The following is a 24851-nucleotide window of genomic DNA, read 5'->3' as shown; positions in this document are numbered from 1 at the left end:
CTAGAGCAGTGAACAGAGAGAGAGAGAGAGAGAAGGTTGGGGTTGGGGGGAACCCTATCTCTAAACCACGTTTTGGAAAAAAATGGAATTGTATTTTCCCCTCCCACTCTACGCTATTTATAATATTTTGGAAATAAAAAAGAAACGATAATCTAAGGCTAAGAACTACTAAATAAGATATACCCATTTACTCTAAGAAATAATAACATTGACTCCTATTGTGCTCATTATTATGAGAAATAAATAGAAGAAATTTGATAAATAAGAGGGTGGGGGGATTTTTCTTTCTTTTTTAATTCTTCCATTAACCCTATGTTTGGAATGGGTTAATTGTAGTTAGGCTTGATTAATTTTTTTATAATTAAACATTTAATCAAGCCTAACTACTACTAACCATCCTAAGATTTCCTAGTTGTACATGAACGCAAAACTAAGAGTGACTATCAAATCACCCTGGTCATTCACCGATTAAATGGTTCATATTGTCCATTTCCATAACACTCTCCCATAAGTTAGTATTAAGATATCGACAGTCCCCAACTTGTATAATGAATATTGGAATTTAAGCATTCCTATAGCTTTTGTGAAGTAATCGGCTAGTTGATATTCTGTTCTTACAAATGAAGTAGCAATCTCCTTAGCTCAAATCTTTTCTCCGATGAAATGATTGTCGACTTTAATGTGTTTTTTTTTCTTTTTATTTCGTAGAATATAAGATTAGAAGTGTGTGAATGCTAAAGCATGTGAACACTGGAGGGGAGAATAGTGCATCTCTGGTAGAGGCAACAAGATTGGCTTCTTTTATTGGATCGGGGATGTGAACACTTCCTTTACCGTTCTAGCATTCAATAGGCATTCATTTTAGTATCGGTTGTACCGAGGAGGCCTAATGAGGCTACCAAGGGGAGATCATCCTAGCCCTTATTCCAACTTCAACTTGTTCCTTGATGCGGATGAGTTGGGTGAAGTCGATATCTGGATGCGCAACAAGGTATCTTGAGATGCTCGAGTTTGCCGAGTGGACGATCATGGTGATTTTCTCCTCATCATCGATGGGGTTCTTCATTTTGTTGGCCATGGCTTGCCACCATCCAATGTATATAGATAATGAGTCATCATCCCTCTGCCTTAAGGTTCTCAGTGCCATATTAAGATTGTATGTAAAATGATCAATAAATGCTTGGAAATGGTGTTCCCAAGTTTTGATTCAATGGTAGTCCAGTCATGTGTACTGGTCTAATACGTCTTATAGACTTCTGAAACAGACAGATCAATGTTTTGTCATTGCCTGTCATGATATTAAGCTCTCCACAAAATGCTCTTAGGTAGTCTACAGGACATCTTGTACCATCACATTTTTTAAAATTTGGTACCTTAAAGCCTAGAGGTTCCTTTGCATCAGGGAAGAGACAGAGGTCCCAGAACTTAGTGGATGGGAGATCCACCCGACACTGCTTCTGCAGTTTTCTCTCCGTCTCTTGCAATTGCTCTCGGAGTTGTTTGATTTCAGAGGGGCCAGGTGGGAGAGGTTTTTCCCCTTTCCAAGCTTGCCCTATATCATTCTCGTAATAGTTGACATTGTTGACACCTTTATAATTCCCACTTTGAGGAGGTTGGACCTCGTGGTTGCTCCCATTATAGGGAGTTTGTTGATTTGGGACTAAAAAAGGAGGTTGCAAAGAAATCTTGGTTGTAGGAGATTGTTGAAATTGATTGGAATTATTGTAAGGGAGAAATTTTTAGAATTAACTAGAAGTCTAGGGTGTGGAATAATGGAACTGACTCTCGCTTTTGGGAGGATATTTGAAGAAATGCCCTGAGCTAGATGGTTGAGATGGATGGATGTTCCATTGGGATGGTATCGGAAGTCTTGCGCGAACATTGATTGTTACGATCGTTGTGCTCGGTCAACTCGGGTCCTGCATATTGGAACTTACGCTGGTGTAAGCTAGCAAAGCATTTCTTTCATCATCTTTGTATTCTGGACCACCTTCTAGATGCAAGAGACTAGCATTAATCTTGTTGGATGTGATTGTGGGGGAATGCCTTCCTGTATATCGAGAGTGGAGAAAGGGAGAGCTACTTCTTTGTGGTTGGTCATGATTGTTTAGGATATGGATCGGATTATGCTACGATAAAGGAGATTTTTTATTCTTTTTAGTTTTTTGTAATGAATGTTGATGCGGATGTAGATGCAAATGTAAATGTGTGAGAACTGGTATTGTTCAGGAATTCGTAATATATATATATATATATATTCAAGTCGGGTTGCGATTGGAGTGACTAGTGCATCCCTAGTAGAGTCTTCATTCTATGAACGCTGGAGGGAAGATTTTTCATGGGGACGAGAGATCGACTCTCCTTTCCACTGGTTGCCTCGCTCGAGGGCTTTTGTTAAGGAGTAAAAGGGTGTTATATTTGACCAGAGTCGCCATTAGCCAATTATTATGATCCTATAGTTGGTTAGACTCTTTAAAAATGCTTAAGATTGATAACCTGAAGATCCTTGACCTTAAGATGACTCGTGAGTTTACGTTCCAGAGATTTTGAGTAAGGGACCGCAATTACAGAGAGGGAAGGTGTTAGGCACCCACTCTGCCCGTATGAATGTACGATATTTACTTCACAATATCTAAGTAATTTATGAGGAATGGGACTAGTTCTCTCGTGTAGAAAATGTAATGTGATGCAATGGCAATGGTCAGTGATCGATCCAAATTTCTGATTGGCATAATCCAATTATATCGGCAAGCCACAGAGCATATGTTCGAAACGATCGAGTGTAGGTATTCACAACCCCAAGTGTAGGGTCACGACGTAGTAATAACTCGTGAGAACGAGGTTAAATCTACAGGGACTAAACTTGTATGTATTCTGAAAAGAACTTGAACTAGAACTTGAAAAAGATCTAAATCTAAATATGGAATAGAAGAGAGCAATTGTGAAGGATTTATCAAATATCAAAAGTGAACTACAATGCCAATGATCCACTTGAAGTGATCAGGGAGCCCTCTTACTTGATTCAAGTACCACAATTGGAATTAGAGTCATATCCTATCCAATTGGAAGATATAACAATTAAGATCAAATCTGAACTTTCCTTGGCCTAATTCTCAATGGAGGAGAATTGTGATAATTGGAAGGGATTCCATCACCAAACCATGCCCATGAGACAATGACTAACAACAGGATTTACCAATCCCACAGTCTCAAAATCAAAAAAAGAAGATACTCAAAGCTATTGCAGATCTACTGTAATTTGAGTCACAATAAATCATTAAAAACTGAAAGTATTCCTTAAATATCAAATTAGAATCAAAGAAGGTTTAACATAAATATGAATCAAAGCAAGAGAAACATCCAATCACACTACAAACTTCACCTCTTAGCCCTAGCTAAGAGGTTTAACTAATCATAGACATGATTGGACTAAAGTCTCTTAAGAAAAATATGAAAACAACTAAGGAAGAAGAAGAAAAACTCATGGCGACGGCTTCTCCACCCTTTTCCTCCACTCCTTAAACCCTAAAAGATGCCTAGGAACATCCTAGGGAGTCCTATTTATAGTTGTGGAACTTCAACTTTCACACCTAGTTGAAAAACTCTAGAAACCGCCTTAAATTTACGCAGTTTGCTAAAATTGATTTCACTCTGTGCAGTTTTCCAAAATAGACTTCACCCTGCGCAATTTCATAGAATGACCCAGAGTTTCAGAATATGCTTTTTCAAGACGATTTTAGGATTCTTTTTCTTCACTTCAAATCTTTAATTCTCTTCATTCCTAGCTTAGTGTTCTTGGATCTTTGGCATGTGAATTCTTCAATTTAGGTCATATAAGATCCATCCCTTGCCTTGGTGATTCTTGAGCATTAAATCTATGCTTTTAGCACCCTTTTCAATCCAAGCTCTTAAATTCACCTTGCAACACAAACATGAGTAAAATAAAATATTAAGCATTATCATGTTCATAAAACCAAGATAAAAATGGGGGATAATATGAAATATTTGATCCTCAACACAATCCTCAATTAGTATTTTGCTAGTACCGAGCAAAGTATGCGTGAAATAAATCTCAATGCTTAATGTCTAAAACCTCTCTAGGAAAACAATCTTTTGTATACCTAAGTATGAATGGGCATAATTAAGATATGAAAGTGGGGTTTTAAAAACTTAGAGCCGAACCACATAAGCAACTAATCAAGTAAATTCTTTATCCATTGAATCGAGCATAATTTGCATATCGAGTTTTTCATTGTGCTCAGTGAAAATCAACTTGCTTCTTGTACGAATACTATTAGTTCAGCATGTTTGCCATACTCATCACTTCAAGATCAATTTGAAACTCAAGTGATGATTCTGAACTTATCCCATTTTCCTTCTTTTTCCAGTATTTGATTTTATATCAACGGTCAATTTTTTATTTATTCTTTTTATTTTTGCATTCTTTTCTATATTTTTCATTCTTTTTATTCTTTTTCATGACTTCTTTGTCTATCTCCAATTTTTTTAACTAGATCTTTTCTTCTTTTAAGGTGGATAAAATTCTCCAGACTCGATTCTCACCATCTATCAATGATTCACATACTAACAATCAGAACTTCTAGCATGTCTTATAGAAGATAAATTGAATGTGTCTTGTGATTTAAATTAACATGATATTCAAACTATCTCTTAATCAATTAACCGCAAGAACTTAGGTGATAAATTACTTAGTTGATCAAACTCTAACAATCCAAAATTCAATTTCTATTTTTATCATACCCAACGCATTCTTAAGTACACAATTCATCACTTTCCAAACAGATTTCAACTTAAAAAATTGAAAATTTTTAAAAATTTGCTCAAAATTGAGAAAACACTAATTAGTTCACCTAATCCCCCATCCCCAACCGAAAAATTTACATTGTCCTCAATATAAAAGAAATAAACTTGTAATGCAAAAGAGGCAATAAAAAGAGAAGGGAAGTGATGTAAATGAATACTTGAAGAAGGAATTTTGAGGCTTTTCGAATGGTTTTAGTTTGAAGATGGGTTAGCATAAGAATTAAACTACTAGAAAGCAAACTATCCTAAACAGTGGAAAGCAAACTATCTTAAACAATGGAAAACAAACTATCCTAATCCTAAATCATATAAAAGCAAATTAATCTACCTATACTTTTGTCAGACTAGGAGGTCAATCCTGGTAAACAAGGTCAATCAGAGGTATTGACATGTCCTCTTAATCAAAATTTTCAACAAATGGCTTTAAACGATGTCCATTTACTTTGAATTCATTGTTATTGTTTGCATTCTGAATCTCAACAGCCCCATGAGGATAAACATTAGTAATAGTGAAAGGATCGGTCCAACGAGATCGGAATTTGTACGAAAAAATGTGTAATAAAGAATTATACAAAAGGATTTTCTGACCTAGTGTGAATGATTTTCGAAGAATGTGTTGGTCATGAAACACCTTCTTCTTATCCTTGTAAATTCTCGAGTTCTCATATACATCATTTTAGATATCTTCCAATTCATTTAACTAAAATTTGCGCAGCGAGCCAGCGTTGTCCAAATTGAAGTTTAGATTTTTAATCGCCTAATAGGCCCTATGATCCAGCTCCATAGGCAAGTGGCAGGCCTTCTCATAAATAAGTCTAAAGGGAGACATTCCAATAGGGGTCTTAAATGCAGTACGGTAGACCCATAAAGCATCGGTTAATCAGATTGACCAGTTTTTATGGTTAGGGTTAACCGTTTTTTTCAAAATATGTTTAATTCCCTATTGAAAATTTCAGCTGGCCCGCTTGTTTGTGGTTGGTATGGAGTGCTCACTTTGTGGGAGATGCCGTATTTCTTCATTAAGTTCACAAATGGCCTGTTACAGAAATGTGAACCTCCATCACTAATGATGGCTCGATGCGTTCCGAACCGGGAAAGGATGTTCTCTTTTAAAAAGTTAATGATTGTTTGATGATCATTGTTCCGGCATAGGATCGCTTCGACCCATTTAGTAATATAGTCTACCGCTAGTAAAATATACAAATTTCTAAAAGATTGAGAGAATGGTTGGATGAAATCGATGCCCTAGCAATCAAATGCTTCAATTATCAGAATGGGGTTCAAAGGCATCATATTTCGATGGGACAATGCTACCAATTTCTAACAACACTCACAAGCTTTGCAAAACTCATGAGTGTCCTTGAACATAGTGGGCTAGTAAAAACCACACTGCAGAATTTTGGCCATGGTCTTTTTAGCAGAAAAGTGACCACCACAAGCCTAAGAATGATAGAAGAAAATGACACTTTGGTGTTCATTGTCTGACACACATCTCCTTAAGATTTGGTCTGGGCAATATTTAAACAAATACAGATTCTCTCAAAAGAATTTGCGTACCTCGGTGAAAAATTTCTTCTTATTTTGCACAGTCAAATGTGTCAGCGTGAAACCTATGACAAGATAATTATCAATATCCACAAACCAAGGTGAATGTGAGACTTTAAACAGTTGTTCATCAAGGAACATGTCATTTATATTCGTCGTCTCAAGGGAATCAGAGAGGTCAAGATGAGAAAGATGGTCAGCCATTATGTTCTCTACTCCTTATATTTTATTTTCAAATCAAATTCTTAGAGTAGGAGGATCCATCTTATCAAGCGGGGTTGAGTATCATTCTTAGAAGAAGATACTTGAGCGCCGCATGATCTATGTAGATGATGATCTTGGATCTGATCAAGTAGGACATAAATTTGTCCAAAGCGAATACTACAGCTAAGAGTTCCTTCTCCGTAGTTGAGTAATTCACTTGGGCAGGATTTAGAGTTCTACTTGCATAGTATATAAAATAGGGCTTCTTCTCTTTTCTTTGGCCTAATACTGTCCCAAGAGCATAATCGGACGCATCACACATAATTTCAAAAGGAATGCTCCAGTCGGGTGGCTGCATGATAGGTGCAGTGGTTAACATGCCCTTGAGCTTAGAAAAAACTTCTTAGCATTGCTCAGTTCACTCATATGGTACATCCTTCTAAAGTAGATTGCATAAAGGACGAGAGAGGTGACTAAAGTTCTTTACGAATCTTCCATAAAATCTAGCGTCCTAAAAAAGATCGCACGTCTTATATGTTCTTGGGTGGAGGTAAATTAGAGATAAGATCAATCTTAGCCTTATCCAGCTTAATTCCTTTGGACGAGATGATATGCCCAAGGACAATCCCCTTACGATCCATGAAATGACACTTCTCCTGATTTAGTACGAAATTCTTTTCCTCACATCGCTTCAGCACACATTTAAGATTCTTCAAACAATCACTGAAGGATGGACCAAAGACAGAGAAGTCATCCATGAAGACCTCAAATATTGCCCCACCATATTAGGAAAAATACTTATCATGCATCACTGAAAAGTGGAGGGGGCATCACATAGTCCAAATGGCATCCTTCGGTAAGCAAATGTGCCAAAGAGATATGTGAATGTGGTCTTTTCCTGATCTTCAGGGGCTATCTCTGTCTGGTTGTAACCCCCGAATATCCGTCAAGGAAATAGTATTAGGAATGACCGCTAACCTTTCCAAGATTTGATCAATAAAGGGTAAAGGAAAGTGATCCTTCCTTGTGACGGTATTTAATTTCCTGTAGTCAATGCACATTCTCCAACCACTAGTAACTCTAGTTGGCACAAGTTCATTGTCGGCATTGGCTACTATGGTGATTCCAGACTTCTTAGGAACCACCTAAGTTAGACTCACCCATTGACTATCGGATATAGGGTATATGATCCCACATCCAATAGCTTAAGAACCTTGGCCTTAACCACTTCCTTCATATTTGGATTTAATCTACATTATGGTTGCCGGGAGGTCTTCGCATTATCTTCTAGATGAATGTGGTGACTGCAAATCAAAGGGTCAATTCCCTTGAGGTCCTCAATCGACCATCTAAGGGCTCCTTTGTACGCAATGAGAGTAGAAATAAGCATACTCTTTTGTTCTCGCTCAAGGTGGGAAGAAATCACCACCGGGTATGTCTCATCTTGACCTAAATAGACATATTTCAAATCAGAGGGCAAAGGTTTTAGGTCAAACTTCGGTGCCTCGAGGTAAGACGGTAGAGATACTATATCCGTTTGGGGTAATTCTTCAAATTGTGGCCTCCACTAGTTAACTTCAAGTATCGACACAATATTAAGCATGACACCTATCTCCCTAATCATATCATCATCTAAATCATGGGAGTAGGCCAAACACGTCTCTAGAGGGTCAGAGGATAAGGTCATTAGAGTTCTATCTTCCATGAAAGAATTAATCAAGTTAACATCGTGGGCATCGTCATCATCCTCTACCTGTTTGCTCATATTAAAAAAGATATTGAACTCCAATGTCATATTCTCAAAAGATAAATTCATGACTCCATTCTTACAATTGATGATTGCATTTGATGTAGCGAGGAATGGGTGACTAATGATGACAGGAATTTGAGTGCTCATATCCACGATAGGTTGGGTATCAGGGATAATAAAATCTACTGGATAGTAGAATTTGTCAACCTGGACCAACACATCATCAATATCCCTCTCGGCACACGAACTGAGCGATTGACCAGTTGTAATGTGGTCTGGGTGGGTTTTAATTCACCTATACCCAGTTGTTCGTATACTGAGTATGGGATCAGATTTACGCTCACTCCTAAGTTAAGAAGTGCATGCTCAATCCGGTAATTCTCAATTACACAGGCGATGGTTGGGCTAACAGGATCTTTATACTTTTGTAGCACATCTTGCTTTAGGATGACACTCACTTTTTCTCTTAAGAAGATTTTCTTTTGAATGTTTTGCCGTCTTTTAGTCGTACATATATCTTTCAGAAATTTGGCATATGAAGGTATCTGTTTTACGGCATCCAGTAGAGGAATATTGGCCTTCACTTGCTTAAGCGCCTCTTGAATATCATGAGAGTTAGAGAGAGGTTTTGGTGCTATCAACCATTAGGGAAATAAAGCAATCGGTTTGCTTTAAAGTTTCAGTTCTACCTTATGTGGAGCATTGCTAGGTTTAACAGTCTCATCTACACCTGGGTCCTTAGGCTTCTCAGCCCATACCGGAATAGATTTGTCAATTATCTTCCCACTCCTAAGAGTGGTGATACACTTAGCTTGTTCCATTGGATTTGAAAAGCTTGGTTCAGTAACCCTATATTGCAGTTTAGGATTGGGGATAAGTTGGGCTGAACGAATCCCTTTCTTCATAACCGTAACGCGTGAGTCTATCTTTTGTATAGCTCGTGTGAGTTCTTGTAAGGCTTGAAGAGTACTTTGCTGGATGAGCTCTTGAGGATTTTGAACTAATTTCGCTTGAGGTTTCCCTTAATTTAAGAATTAATTAGGGATTCCTTAAGGTGTAACAGATTGTCCATTCCTCTAACTGAAATTCGGATGATTTCTCCAGCTGGAGTTATATGTGTTCGAAGTGAGTCCCTTAAAAGGCCTTTGATAGTTGTTTACGACATTTGATTGCTCATTCAATATTTCTTGAAACGCAGGTATTGTTAGGCAATTTTCAGTTGTATAAATGTTACAAGCATAAATACCGCAGACAACTTCCTTATCCTTATACTTCCTAAGTTCCATGGCCTCGAGTTTCCTTGTGAGACTAGCCACTTTAGCGTTGATATCATCTTCCTCTTTCAAAAGATATATTTTACCTCTCTCCTTTGATTGAGTAGACTTAGACGTGATACTCGTTCTTGGGGAGATGTCTCATGATTATGTGGTTTTAGCAAGTTTATTAAAGTAAGCCCACACTTTATCAACATCTTTGTTCAGGAATTCCCCATTGCACATTGTCTCAACAAATTGGTGCATGGAAGATGTTAGTCCTTTATGGAAGAAATTTGTTATGCGCCACGTTTCAAAACCGTGTTATGGGCATGAACTAACAAGATCCTTAAACCGCTCCCAACATTGGAAGAATGTTTCATCTTCCCTTTGGGCAAAGTTCATGATCGACTTTTTAGTGGTGTTCGTTTTATGATATGGGAAGAATTTCCTTATGAACTCCCTTGTCATGTCATTCCATTTGCTAATAGATCGTGGACGTAGTGAATATAACCACGTCTTAGCCTTTTCTTTCAAGGAGAAAGGGAAGAGTTTCAGCCAGATTGTGTCCTCAGACACATTAGGAAAGTATAAAGTGGATATGATTTCATCAAAGTCTTTCAATATGGATTTTAATATTCAAGCCCAAGGAACTTTAGAAGGAGTTGGATCACTCCTGGGTTGATGTCTATGTTTCCTGTATTTTCTGAAAAAACTATACAGGAAGGGGTGCTCAAACCCACCGGTTATAAATAGTCTCATAAAGTATGAGGTGGGGGCGCTCGATGCACCTCATTCTCAGCCTGGATTTCCTCCACCCTAGGTTGGGGTGGATTTAGAGGTTGATTGGCCAGTCGATTTGTAGCCATAACTTCGGTTAACTCCATGGATCTCGAGTGGTGTCTAATCCTGTGATAGATAGATGACCCCTCAATCAATGCTCCTTCACTCAAGAGACGTTGAGTGTTGTCACGGACCCACTTGGGCATGAAACACTCTCAGCCCTCAATTTCAGAATCTAACATAACTCTAAAAAGAAAAAGAGAAATAGAAAGAGAGAATTAGAAAGAAGTTACCAAATTAGAAGTTTCTATGTTAGGATCCTGCAAAAGAAAAAGGAAAGTGAATTAGTTTCTAAAAAAAGAAATAGAAAGTTTCTAGAAATAGAAAGATGAATTAGTTTCTAAAAACAAATTAGGAAAGTTTATAAAAAAAAAAAAACAACCTAGTTTCCAAAAACGAAAAAGGAAAGTTTCTAAAAATAAATTAGAAAAGTTTCTAAATCTAGAAAAAGGAAAGTAAGTTAGTTTCTAAAAAAAGAACTAAGAAAGCAACCTAGTTTCTAAAAAAAGAAAAAAGAAAGTAAACTAGTTTCTAAAAAAGAAAAAGGAAAGGAAATTAGTTTCTAAAAACAGATTAAGAAAGTTTCTAAAAAATTAGTTTCTAAAAATAAATTAGGAAAATTTCTATCCTAAAATTAGATAGTAAATTAGTTTCTAAAAATAGAAAATGAAAGTTTTAAACCTAGAAATAGAAAGCTAAGTTAATTTCTAAAATAATTCAGAAAAAACCCTAACCTAAAAATAGAAAGTAGAAAAACCTTAATCTTAAATTAATTCTAAAACTAGTTAATCTCAGAAAAACGCAATCGTTAGTCCCCAGCAACGGTACCAAAAACTTGTTCACAACCCCAAGTGTAGGGTTGCGATGTAGTGATAAATCATGAAAACGAAGTCGAATCTACATGGACTAAACTTATATGTATTCTGAAAAGAACTAGAACTGGAACTAGAAAAAGATCTAAATCTAAATATAGAATAAAAGAGAGTAATGGTGAAGGATTTATCAAATATTAAAAGTGAACTATAGCACCAAGGATCCACTTGAAGTGATCAGGGAGCCCTCTTACTTGATTCAAGTACCACAATTGGAATTGGAGTCCTATCCTATCCAATTGGAAGATATAACAATTAAGATCAAATCTGAACTTTCCTTGACCTAATTCTCAATGGAGGAGAATTGTGATACTTGGAAGGGATTCCATCACCAAAGCATGCCTATCGGACAATGGCGAACAATAGGATTTACTAATCCCACAATCTCAAAATTATGAAAAGAAGATATTCAAAGTTACTGCAGATCTACTATAATTTGAGTCACAATAAACTATTAAAAAGTAAAAGTATTTCTTAAATGTCAAATTAGAATCAAAGAAGGTTCAACATAAGCCTTAATCAAAGCCAGAGAAATATCCAATCACGCTACAAGCTTCACCTCTTAGCCCTACCTAAGAGGTTTAGCCAACCATAGACATGATTGGACCAAAGTCTCTTAAGAAAAATATAAAACAACTAAGGAAGAAGAAGAAAAAATCTTAGCGACGGCTTCTCCACCCTTTTACTCCACTCCTTAAACCCTAGAATATGCCTAAGAACATCTTAGAGAGTCCTATTTATAGTTGTGAAACTCCAACTTTCGTACCTAGTTGGAAAACTCTAGAAATCGCTTCAAATTTATGCAGTCAGCTAAAATAGATTTCACTCTGCACAGTTTCCTAAAATAGACTTCACTTTACGCAATTTCACAGAATGACCCAGAGTTTCAGAATATGCTTTTTCAGGATGATTTTAGGATTCCTTTTCTTTACTTCAAATCTTTGATTCTCTTCATTCCTCACTTGGTTTTCTTAGATTTTTAGCATGTGAATTCTTCAATCTTAGTCCCATACGATCCATCCCTTGCCTTGGTGATTCTTGAGCATTAAATCCATGCTTTTAGTACCATTTTCAATCCAAGCTCTTAAATTCACCTTGCAACACAAACATGAGTAAAATAGAATATTAAACATTATCATGTTCAAAAAACAAGATATAAATGGGGGATAATATGCAATATTTGACCCTCAATAGTAGGGTGCAAAGTATATATGTATGGATGCATGATGATGCATTGATGTTTATGATAAAACGATGACTAACCAACTAATTAAAGTTTTTGGGGGACTTGCTTCGATTATATCTGCGGGCCTCAGAGCATACTCTCGCTAGTTAGATATAGAAAAATGATGAAATGCAATATCAAAATAATGGCTAATTGGCTAAGGTTTTTGGTGTGCAGGACCAGATTATATCGACAAGGCTCACAGCATATGCCCATTAGTTAGATGCGAGAAAACGATGAAATGCACTTCAATAATGATGTATATGAGGAGCAAGGGGGTTGAGAAGGAAATGAATGTTGCACGATGCTAATTCTCTTATTTGATGAAAATAATTGAAGCTTGAATGGTTGGATGAACGGTATTGTCGTAAGGCTAGATTGAGTGGCTTAGGAGGCTTAGAATCTGGCTAAGCTAGACTGGACCAGGGCTGTGCTCTCTCTCTCTCTCTCACTCTCTCTCTCACTCTCACTCTCCTTAGTGGAAGGATGGCTAGATAGCTAAAGCCCTAAGGGATGAAGAGGCTTTAAAATGGGAATGGATGAGTGTTTTCTGATGAGAATGAATGTTTTAAATGAGAAGGAGATGGGGCTATTTATAGCCTCCAAACAAACTTTTCTTGTAATGCTTTGTAATTATAGGGGTAAAAGGTGGTTGAAGGGTTAGGATTAAAGATTACCACATGACATTGGATGGGGTGCTAAAAGGATAATTTTGGGTAAGGAGGTGGGTATTGGACTAAATACACTTCAACCATACACTTAGGGTTTGAAAAAGGAGAATTACACATGCTTGAGGGATGCTATCCCAAAGATGGAGAGTGCCACATGACCGGTGGTAACCTGATTGCCACTGGTCCCTACTTGGACTCCCTGCTTTGCAATGTTGCCTCCTCCAAGCGTGTGGATGCTTTGCTGTGAGGGTTGTTGTTTTTAAGTTTTGCCTTTTTCTCTGATTGGGGCTTTTAGGCTTGGGTTTGGGTTTGGTTTTGGGTTTAACTAGGTGAGTTGAATGGATTGTTGCTTTAGTTAAGCTGAATGGGTGAGTTGACTCTCTGAGCTGACTGAAGGTTTTAGGGTTTTAGGTTCCTAGGGTTTAGGGTTCGACTGACTGGGTTGATTAGGATTACTGGGTGGAATGGCTTGAGTTTAGGGTTTAGGATTGGGATTCCTAGGGTTTAGGATTGGGACCATCTATCAATTCAAAATTAATCAATTTATCAGCCTGGGGTGGCATGTCTACAAAGAAATATGAATAGTTGCCTAATTATCATAAAACAACTCAATTAGATTTTTAATAGGAAATCTCATGTCTTTAAACAATGCTTTGATCCATATAAGCTCATAAGGGATTGAGGCCATTGGCCTGTATTCAATTTCAACTTTGTGACCTCCAAAAAAACTTTTTTTTTTTACTTATATATGTGACTAAATTACCACAATGAAGGTGCAAATAGCAGTTTTAGATCTTCTGTCAAGTGAACAACATGCTAATTAGTATCCAAGTACTCTATTATCTTCAAATTCCCATTGCACTTCATTGGCACTCCTTTCTGGGGAAAGCTTTCAAATACCCGAGAATTTTATTTAGAGCTTTCATATGAATAGTGTATGGATCATACATGAACTGACTAACCAAGGCAACGACTTGAATGATAACTAGATAAGTAATTGTTGAGCATATGAGTTGTCCAACCAAACATTGAAATCACCCGGTTTCTTTAATCAACTTCTCTCTCTTTTTTCTTTTTTTTTTTCTCAAGAGGAATACTACAATCATGTATCTTGTCTAAGAGAAGAATATACCAATTTTGAAGAGGTTACTTCCATTCTCAGAAAATATATCACTTTACGCAGATCTTTTATCTCAAATTAGGCTTTGAGACTGTCTTTTAGCTATCAAACGACTTGATCATCACTGCCTATGACTATAATACTAGTAACATATATGAAAATAATTAATCGTCTTTTTTGACACTCTTTACTTGATGACCATTGTGTAGCCAGCTCCACTCTGTTCATATCCAATACCTTTTAGAGCTGAATGTAGTTTTTCGAACCAGGTGATTGTTTAAGCCTGTAAATTGCCTTTCTTAACTTGCACACTATGTTGTGCTCCCCCTCACTCAGTTGTCCATGTGATAATTTCTTATAAGCTTTCTTGTGTAGATCCTTATTTAAGAAGGCATTTTTAACATCCATTTGATGTAAAGTCCATTTGTAATTAGCAGTGACAGATATAAGAAACTATATAGAACTCATTTTTTACAACTAGTAGAAAGGTTTCTTAATAGTCTATACAGAAACTTTGAGAAAGCCATTTGCAACCAATCTACTCTTATAACTTTCTATAGTATCATTACTTTTGCATTTGATTTTATAAAACTATTTACTTCAAATGGTGCTTTTTCCCTTTAGGCATGTGCATTATTTTTAAGTTATTCTTTTTAGTATGGGCAGCTAATTATTTATTCATGTCCTTCTTCCGTATAGCTTTTGATTAACCCTCTGCGAAACTATTAGAATTAGAATGAGTGGAGGTAGATATTAAGAGAGTTGCATGTTGTTTGGAGAAGTTTTCAAGAAAAATTCAATAAATGATCAGGGGAACATATGACTCCTTTATTTTTCCTTGTGTGTGGCAATAGGGAGATGAGAAATATGAATGGGTGAACGAGATGTACCTGACACGGGAGAGTTTTAAGTGATGAAAGTAGCTTGAGGATACTTTGTTCATGATTGTAGGTTCAGTTCCATCACGTTCTTGGTTCCCAATTTAGATTGGAAGTTCTAACTGTGTTTGGTGCTTTTGTTGGTTTTGAAATACAATGGGTTTCACAATTATGGAAGGGTTTGTTATCAAGCTAATATTTTTCTTCCCTCAATCAAGACTACTTTTAGCACGTAATCTTTGGAAGTAGATGAAAATGATGTGAAATGTGGATATAATAAGTAGAATTAAAAGCATGTAAAAAACATTAGTCATGAATTTGCCAATAATAGCTTCGAAAGGAGATGAATTAGTAGAATCATAATTCAAAAAACATGTTAGCTCTACTCAAAACCTAGCCAGGCCACTTGACTACATGAGATTTCGAGCTGAGTCACCAGGAATCGAAGTTTTGAAAGCTTTCTGACTTGCTAAAACTCATTGAGTCAATATTGAGACAATTGACTGGGCGCAATGAGAACTGAGTCACTGAATCACTTGCCTTTTGAAACTATATATATATATATATATATATATATATATATATATATATATATAAAAGGTTCCTGGTGAATTTTGGATTGAGGATAGATGTAAAGTTAGATGAACTCCTCAAGTAGCGTACTTCATGCCTTTAGCTATATAATTGAGATATTTTATATTTATAATAGTAACTTCACCATTTTAAATGCTTAAAACCACTCCAAATATTGTTAATATAATACTTGATATTGAGTCGAATCAACTGAAGATATGGTGGAGCCTTTGAGTCAACCTAACCTAGCTAAAGACATACGGAGTTGAGTAGGGTTTTCAGATTGTTTGAACTATGATTAGATTAGAGATTGATAAGTGAAGTAGTTGTTGGGGGCCTTGAACAAAACCTTAGGATCTAGCCTCCCAAATGCACCAGAATTATGGGATAATAAAGCAATGAATTAAATCAAAGCATAAACCACACCACATAAGATTTTTACGTGGAAAACCCTCAAAGAGATAAAAACCACCGGACCTCGTGATCTAGATCAACAATCTACTATGAAGTAGAATGTTACAACCTTCTTCACTCACGCAGGAGTGGATAAACATTAAGAGAATAAAAGAAAAATGGAGAGATCTCACCGATTACGAGGACGTGGAAGCGTTGAGATATAGTAGATCACCTCTATGAACATAACTTCCATAAGCTTCCTCTCTCTCTCTCTCACCTTTGATAGCCCTAAACCCTTTAGCAAACCCTTGCAAAGCTTTAGGAAACCCTCTTGCATTACCTAGAAAGGCCTTAGGCACCTCTATTTATAGTTTAGGAAACTCCCTTTTGCACCCCTTGTGAAAGGGCCTCAGATTTCCGCAGTCCGCGCAAGATCCGGACTCAAATCTACGTAGCCTCGACTAGTCGAGCAGAGTCCTCAACTGGTCGAGCACTGTTCACTCGACTGGTCGAGCTGGCCCTCGACTGGTCGAGCATTGTTCACTCGAGCTCGTTGGACTTTGAGTCAAGTGACCCTCGACTGGTCGAGCACTGTTCACTCGACTGGTCGAGTAGTGCTCTCGACTGGTCGAGCAGCGTGGTGATTCTACTGTTTGTGGCATCCGAAACCACACCACATCTCCTCTGACTTGCAGAGGAAAACCCTATCAAACCTCTCCCTTTCTGACTCAGGAGGAATTCACCTTCTTCAAGCCAACCTAGTTTCTACAAACCTCAAACTTGCCCTTGAGTAAAGCCTTGGTCATCATGTCTGATCCATTATCGTCCGTGTGGACCTTCTCAAGTTATAATACCTTCTGTTCCAAAGTATCCCTGATCCAGTGATACCGAATCTCTATGTGCTTTGACTTGGAATGCTAACTTGGATTCTTGCTCAAGTGTATAGCACTTTGACTATCGCAATAGACCACGTGCTGTTCCTGCTTTAGGCTAAGTTTCTGTAGGAACCTCTTCATCCAAAGCATCTCTTTACATGCCTCTATGACTGCAATGTACTCGGCCTCTATCATCAACAATTCTACGACCTTCTGTAGCTTGCTCTGCTAAGAAACCGCTCCCCTACAAACATGAACATGAACTCCGATGTAGACTTCCTGGAGTCTATGTCGCCTGCCATATCTGCATCTGTGTAATCCTTTAATACAGGTTTTCTGTCACCATAGCATAGGCTTTACCTGGATGAGCCTCTTAGATACCGTAGTATCCATTTCACCGCTGCCCAATTCTCTTTACCAGGATTGGCAAGATACCGACTGACAACACCAACCATATATGCTATGTCACACCATAGCATACATCAAATTTCCTATAGCTAACGTGTAGGGTGTCTTCTGCATCTCTTCTACCTCTGCCTTCATCTTGGGACACTGCCTATCGCTTAATCTGAAGTGACCATCCAGTGGAGTACTAACCGGCTTCGCTGCATTCATATTAAACCGCTCTATGAGTTTCTCAATATATCACTCTTGTGACAGTCAAAGCTTCCTGCTGCTTCTATTATGGGTTATCTCCATTTCTAGGATCTGTTTAGCTGGGCCCAAGTCTTTAATCGCTAATGACTTGCCCAACTCCTGTTTCAGCCTGTCGATCTTCTTGATGTCTTTTCCCATGATGAGCATGTCATCAACGTATAACAGTAAAACTAAGAAATCACCATCTGAGAACTTGCACGTGAACACATAGTGGTCTGACTCCGTTCTGTCATACCCATGCTTCAACGTAAACGAGTCGAACTTCTTGTATCATTGTCTGGAGCTTGTTTCAGCCCATACAAGCTCTTCCTCAGCCTACACACCATATGCTCTTTGCCCTTAACTTCAAACCCCTTTGTTTGGTGCATATAGATCTCTTCTTCCAGGTCACTTTGGAGGAAGACAGTTTTAACATCTAACTGCTCTATCTCTAGATCCATGCTAGTCGCTAACCCAAGCGACACCCGTATGGATGTCATCTTCACCACTGGTGAGAATATCTCCTCAAAGTCTATGCCTTTCCTCCAACCAAACCCTTTCACCACAAGTCTGACCTTGAACCTCGTCTGTGAATTCTTCTGCTCAACGTTCTTTCTGAACACCCACTTGTTACTCAAAGATTTCTTGCCCTTGGCAATTTCAACATATCATAGGTATCGTTCTTATGTAAGGATTCGATCTCCTCTTGCATAGCTTTCAACCACTCTCCCTTATACTCGTCAGCTAGGGTCTCAGAATAATCTTTTAGTTCTCCCCCATCAGTCAGCATAATGTACTCATGCGGCGAGTACCTCTTGGATGACTGTCTATCCCTAGATGACTTCCTCACCTATGGCTCAACAGGTGAATCAAGTGGGGGCTGCTCCCCTGGCCCATCTTCTAAAGGAATTCCCTCGTCCTCTGCACCTTGCTGTACTCCCCCGTCATCAGGCATCACAGGAGGAATAATCGAATCCATATCCTCTAGCTCACTTGAACTATGATGGTTCTTCTCTGGCTTACTAATGTTTTCTATACACTGATCTTCAATGAAAACCACATCTCTACTCTGGACGAGCTTCTTCTCGGTCAGATCTCATAATCTTTAACTGAATTTTTCATCACCGTATCCCAAGAACACACACTGCCTGATCTTCATATCGAGCTTGGATCTCTCGTCCATTGGTACGTGAACGGATGCCCTGCATCCAAACACCCTGAGATGACTGTACGATGGATCATGTCCAGTCCACACCTTCTCAGGTACTTCTCCATTTAACGAGACTGATGGAGACCTGTTTATCAAATACACCGCCATGTGTATTGCTTCTCCCTAGAACATCTTGGATAACTTTGCATGGGATAACATGCATCTGATTCTCTCAACAATGGTGCGATTCATTCGCTCAGCTACACTATTATGATGGGGGGTCTTGGGAACCGTCTGTTCATGCCATATACCCAGGGACTTACAATACTCGTGGAAGTCACCGATGTATTCACCACCATTGTCAGTGCGGATGTACTTCAATGATCTACCTGTCTCTCTCGCGACCATAGCATGAAATAATTTAAACACACTAAAGACTTCGTCTCTGGATTTCAAAGCATAAACCCAAACCCTCTTAGATGCATCATCTATAAAAGTGACAAAATACAATGCCCCACCCAAGGTTTTTGTCCTCATAGGACTACAAACATCAGAATAAACAAATCTAATGCATGCATTTTATTAACATGAGAAGCAGATTTAACAAATGAAACTCTATGTTGTTTCCCTGATAAACAATCAATACAGGTTTTGAGAGGTATACCTGACACGTCTAGAAGGAGTCGCTTCCTCGCTAGTAACTGAAGCCCTTTTTCACTCATGTGACCTTGACGCCTGTGCCACATGTCAATAGCTGAATCTTCCGCTGCGTTCAACCCATCATTGCATATATTGACACTTGCCTTGTAAAGGGTGCAACACTTCTTTCCTCTGATTGTCATCAACGAACCCTTGATGAGCTTCCAACGCCCACTAACAAACTGACTTTCATAGCCATCATCATCCAGCCTTCCCGTCGACATCAAGTTGAGGCAAAGGTTTGGGATATGCTTCACATCCCTGAGAACCAATGTGCAGCCCACATCGGTTTCACACAAATGTCACCGACCCCTATGATCTTCGATACGCCAGAATTTTCCATCTTCACGGTTTCATAGTCACCAGACTTGTAGCTTGTGAAGAAGTCCCTGCTTGGAGTCGCATGAAAAGAAGCTCCCAAGTCAATCACCCAGTCGGTGTCCTGACTCGTAACCGTGAGACATATATCGTGATCTGTTGAAAGAATAACTATAACGTCGCCATCTGAAGCGACCGTAGTGGAGTCTAATTCATCTTCATTTTCCTTTCCTTTTCCTTTCTTATCGTTCTTAGTCTTACGACATTCATGCTTATAGTGGTCATTCTTGCCACAATTTTAGCATTCAACATCCTTTCAGGTACTCGACTTGTCTATTGATTTGTCTCGGGCCTTCCCGCCCTTTCTGTTCTTTCCTCTCCCCTGTTCTTGTGTCACAAGGGCCTTTTGCTGAGTAGATTCCTAAGACTTCTTCCTTGTCTCTTCATTGAAGAGATAGCTAGTTACCTGTTCCATGGATATCTTTTCGTCTGGCGCGGAGTTACTTAGAGACACCACTAATGTCTCCCAACTGTCAGGTAATGAACTAAGCAATAGCAAAGCTTGCAATTCATCATCTAGGACCATCTTCATGGCGGAGAGCTGGTTCACTATATTGCTGACCTCATTCATGTGCTCGGCCACAGAACTACCATATTTAAACTTGAGATTCATAAGTCGCCTTATCAGAAAAATCTTATTACCGTCTGTCTTCCTTTCATACAGCCCTTGTAATTTCAGCCATAGGCTAGCGATTGAGGTCTTTATAGACACATGGTGGAATACAGAATCGTCCAACCATTGTCTAATAAACCCCACCGCCTTTCGGTCCATCTTCTTCTAATCATCATCAGACATATTCTTGGATTTTGCTGATATGCCTACAATTGGAGAATATAAGTTCTTACAATAAAGCAAGTCCTCCATCTTAGCCTTCTATATGGTCCAGTTAGAACCATTGAGGCTGATCATCCTTGATGAACCACCTTCCATAATTCAAAACCGATCCTACCCATTTAATGAACTTAACTCTAATACCACTTTATTGGGGTCCTTGCATAAAACCTTAGGATATAGTCTCCCAAATGCACCAGAATTATGGGATAATAAAGCAATGCAATAAATAAAAGCATAAACCACACCACACAAGAGATTTTTACGTGGAAAACTATCAAAGAGGTAAAAACCACAGGACTTTATCCAGATCAACAATCCACTATGAAATAGAACGTTACAACCTTCTTCACTCACGCAAGAATGGATAAACAATAAGAGAATAAAAGAAAAACGGAGAGATCTCACCGATTACGAGGATGTGGAGCGCTGAGATATAGTAAATCACCTCTACGAGCATAACCTCTCTTCCACAAGCTTCCTCTATCTCTTTCTTTCTCTCACACACACACACACACACACACACCTTTGATAGCCCTAAACCCTTTAGCAAACCCTTGCAAAGCTTTAGGAAACCCTCTTGCATTACCTAGAAAGGCCCTCGGCACCCCTATTTATAGTTTAGGAAACTCCCTTTCGCACCCCTTGCAAAAGGGCCTTAAATTTCCACAATTCGCGAAAGATCTAGACTCAAATCTGCGTAGCCTCGACTGGTCGAGCAGAGTCCTTGACTGGTCGAGCACTGTTCACTCGACCGGTCGAGCAGTGCTCTTAACTGGTCAAGCAGCGTGGTGATTCTACTATTTGTGGCATCTGAAACCACACCACATCTCCTCTGACATGAGGAGGAAAACCCCATCAGTAGTAGCATGAAAAGCTTTGATTTAATTGCTATTTTCCATCATGGAAACCTTATGTTTTATGATGTTTTAATGCTCCATCATTGTTTTCTGCAATGATAATTAAATGGATCCGCTTGAATTTTTTGCCATGTGATCTTCAAGGTGACCTACATTTTCAGCAGCTTGCAACGCACGCGACGTATTTACTGCATGCACTAACCTTGTGGGATATTGAGATGGATGGATGTGAATGTTTTGTTTTATTTATGTTACAGTGGTTGATAGCTCACCCACAGTTCCTATCAAATCCTCTCTACATTGCTGGTGAATCATATTCTGGCATAACTCTTCCCATCGTCGTTCATGAAATAGCGAATGGTAATTTTCCTTGATTTCAAGCTTATTGAAGACCGTTTATTTTTACACACACCCACACACCACACACCACACACCACATGGTGCTCGAAGCCATGATACCGGTCTTAAAACTCACGAAATCTACCATTGAGCCGTGAGTAGGAACCATCATCGTTGTTAACATATCCTCACTCTCCTATTTCAAATGGTTATTCAAATATTTCTTACAACAAATTCTATCCAACAAGCTTGCAACTAAATGAGTTTGACTACATTCTTTCATATACAGCTATAGGCATCTATAAATTGCAATGCATTTTATATATCCTAGTACGGATCACTTTATCAATTTATGAAGTCTCTGTAATTGTAAAATACTCACGGTAGAACCTAACACCCACATGAACCTTTACACATGAATACACATACCCATCTGGCATTTGCATGTGACATATGAGTTGTGCATCATGTGTAAAACACCATGCAGATCATGGACACGGATTGGCTAGTGACCCTGCCACTAGCCAATGGCTAGTGGTTGGTGCTCTATGGGCCCACCATGATTTATGTGTTTCATCCATGCCAACTATCTATTTTTTCAGATCATTTTATGGTATTATCCCAAAAATGAGATAAATCCAAATCTCAAGTGGACAACATCATAGGAAACAATGTTGATTGAATGCTCACCGTTAAAAACTTCTCGGGGTGACAGAAGTCTTGGATCAAGCTGATTTTTAGTTTTTTCCTTTCATCCTAGCATGTCTGTATGACCTAAACAGCAAGTTGGATGTCAAAATAAACATTATATTGGGCCATAGGAGGATTTTAATAGTGGATATTCAATCACTACTGTTCTCCCATGGTGTGGTCCACCTTAGATTTAAATCTGTCTTTTTTTATCCAGTCCTAAAATGATCTGGAAAAATGGATGGGCGGCATGCCATATATAAAACACATATATCATATCATGGTAGGCCCTCAGAGCACCGATCGACCACTAACCACCTGACTAGTAGCAGCGTCACTAGCCAAACCGCGGCCGTGGATCATGAGGTCCACAGGAGGCCGAAGAAATCAGGCTGGTTGAGTGTGAGACTGGCGACTTACTAGCCAATAATCTCGGTATTTCAGGTTTATACAACATCCAACCTGTCCAAAAGGTTTTTCCATCACGAAGAACAGATGACACAAAAATTAAGCGAATCCACTGATCATGTGGGTTACACCATAGGAATCAATGGAAGATCGTCAGTTTGATCCAAGTTACACTTGTGGCGAACCTCATGAGCCGATCCGCCTGATTTTCGCAACAGAGGGTCTTCATGGTGTAGACTTCCTTCTGAACAGATTGGATGTCATTCACACATGGTGCATTGATGAGCATGAGCTAGTTGCATGATAACTTCATGAAGCAATGAGCTGCGTTTGAGACGTCCTTTCATGGTATTACAGGGATTGACGCTGGACAGGAACCAATCCTCAATCTTAAGGTATTTAATTCAATGGAAATTTCTCTTCGTCACGAAATTTGTGCATGTGGGAACCATCCAAACCATTGAGTTTGTGCCCCAATCACGGATGGACCATTCCTAAAGAACATCCTGAATGGGGCAATGGTAATCATTCAATGGTTGGCATTCAAATAGATGGTTAAGAAGCTCAAATATGCAAACAGTCAACATAATTCAATGGGAAAAAAGGCCAAATATTGGGCAGTTAAGATCTTCCAATTTGGATCATTTTGGTGTAACAGGTCGTTGATGGGGCCCATCAGAATATCATGTCAACGGATTGGATAATACAAACATGGTCCCACTCAAAAGAACTTCATATGCAATATATACCAAAGTTCCCTAAACATAGATAGTCCCAAGGTGAGTCATGCAATGGGGATTTTAGTTTGTGCATGTGCGTCTGGTACGATGAGGCTCAGCATTAATTACCCATGTGGCACACATATCCAGGATTGGAAGATCCTGGCCATGGAATATTTGTACTTTTATTGGTTGAATGGGAACCATTGATCCATGCTTTTTATTGGTTGGGTTAACGCTATGCACAGTTCCTATCTTTTAATGTACGTGTGGCCCACCTGATATATACATTGGACTAATTTTTGGCCCAGACATTTTCACAATGGCCTCCACCTTCTGCGGTCCATACATTAGACGTGTGCCATCATGCAAAATCCAAGCCACTCACCAGCAAGGCAAGAACATGTAAATGACCTGTCCTAATCTAGCCTCGCTCACGAGGTGGGTCACACTTGCAATATAGAATGGACGGGTATAAAAGACTGACTTACATTCCCTAATTAACGGAGACGTGTTGCCCATTTAATGAATAGGCCAGTCTGATATTCTTGCAACAGCTTCTAAACAATGTTGCGGCCCTTGATTATCACACGTGTTACCTTTATCATACTTGCGAATTTACTCATCAGCCTCTCTCACCCTTTAAATCGAATTGCTGGCAGGGCTATTTGCTCGGAAACCCATTAACGAATAGAGTAATAGATGGTGGCTCATTTGTACCATACGCCCGTGGGATGGGCCTCGTATCGGATGAACTCTACGAGGTGATTCCTCTAAACCCTCTTAAACTCGTTTCAGGTTGAATATTAGACAATCCATCGTTTTACCATCCATGATACGGACAATAGGTTACATCTTTCTTCTTTCCCGCTTATATGTAAAGAGGACTTGGACGCTCATCCTCTACATATAGAAATGAGTGGGATAAAAGGAAGGACATCAAGAAAATATATACGGTGAATAAATCTCACTATCATTGAAATTTTCATACTTCCATGTCAAAAAGGGGTCTCTAAATGTATATATAGATATTAAGGGATTCTTTTACACACTTCTCTCATTTATGGCCCATTTGGATACCACCAAATAAGTTATAAGTTATTTTTCTACT

At 38.6% G+C, this 24851-nt stretch overlaps 1 protein-coding gene across 2 annotated transcripts in view; it reads left to right on the top strand.

The window, feature by feature from the left end:
* Window positions 1–24851, top strand: part of LOC131218892 (serine carboxypeptidase-like 17) — a 108760-nt gene that overhangs the window by 40975 nt on the left and 42934 nt on the right. The window contains exons 5-7 of one of the 2 annotated variants that reach the window (XM_058213770.1): window positions 21842–21944; window positions 23379–23416; window positions 24403–24504. The exons of the other annotated variant lie outside the window; for it this stretch is intronic. Coding sequence (XP_058069753.1) covers window positions 21842–21944; window positions 23379–23416; window positions 24403–24504 — 243 coding nt within the window. The remainder of the gene's footprint in view (window positions 1–21841; window positions 21945–23378; window positions 23417–24402; window positions 24505–24851) is intronic. 2 annotated transcript variants of the gene reach the window in all.

This window comes from Magnolia sinica, chromosome 11 (assembly GCF_029962835.1).
Source record: "Magnolia sinica isolate HGM2019 chromosome 11, MsV1, whole genome shotgun sequence".
Taxonomy (NCBI): Eukaryota; Viridiplantae; Streptophyta; class Magnoliopsida; order Magnoliales; family Magnoliaceae; genus Magnolia; species Magnolia sinica.
The sequence above is the reverse complement of the archived record's forward strand: the minus strand, read 5'-3'. Positions and strand labels throughout refer to the sequence as shown.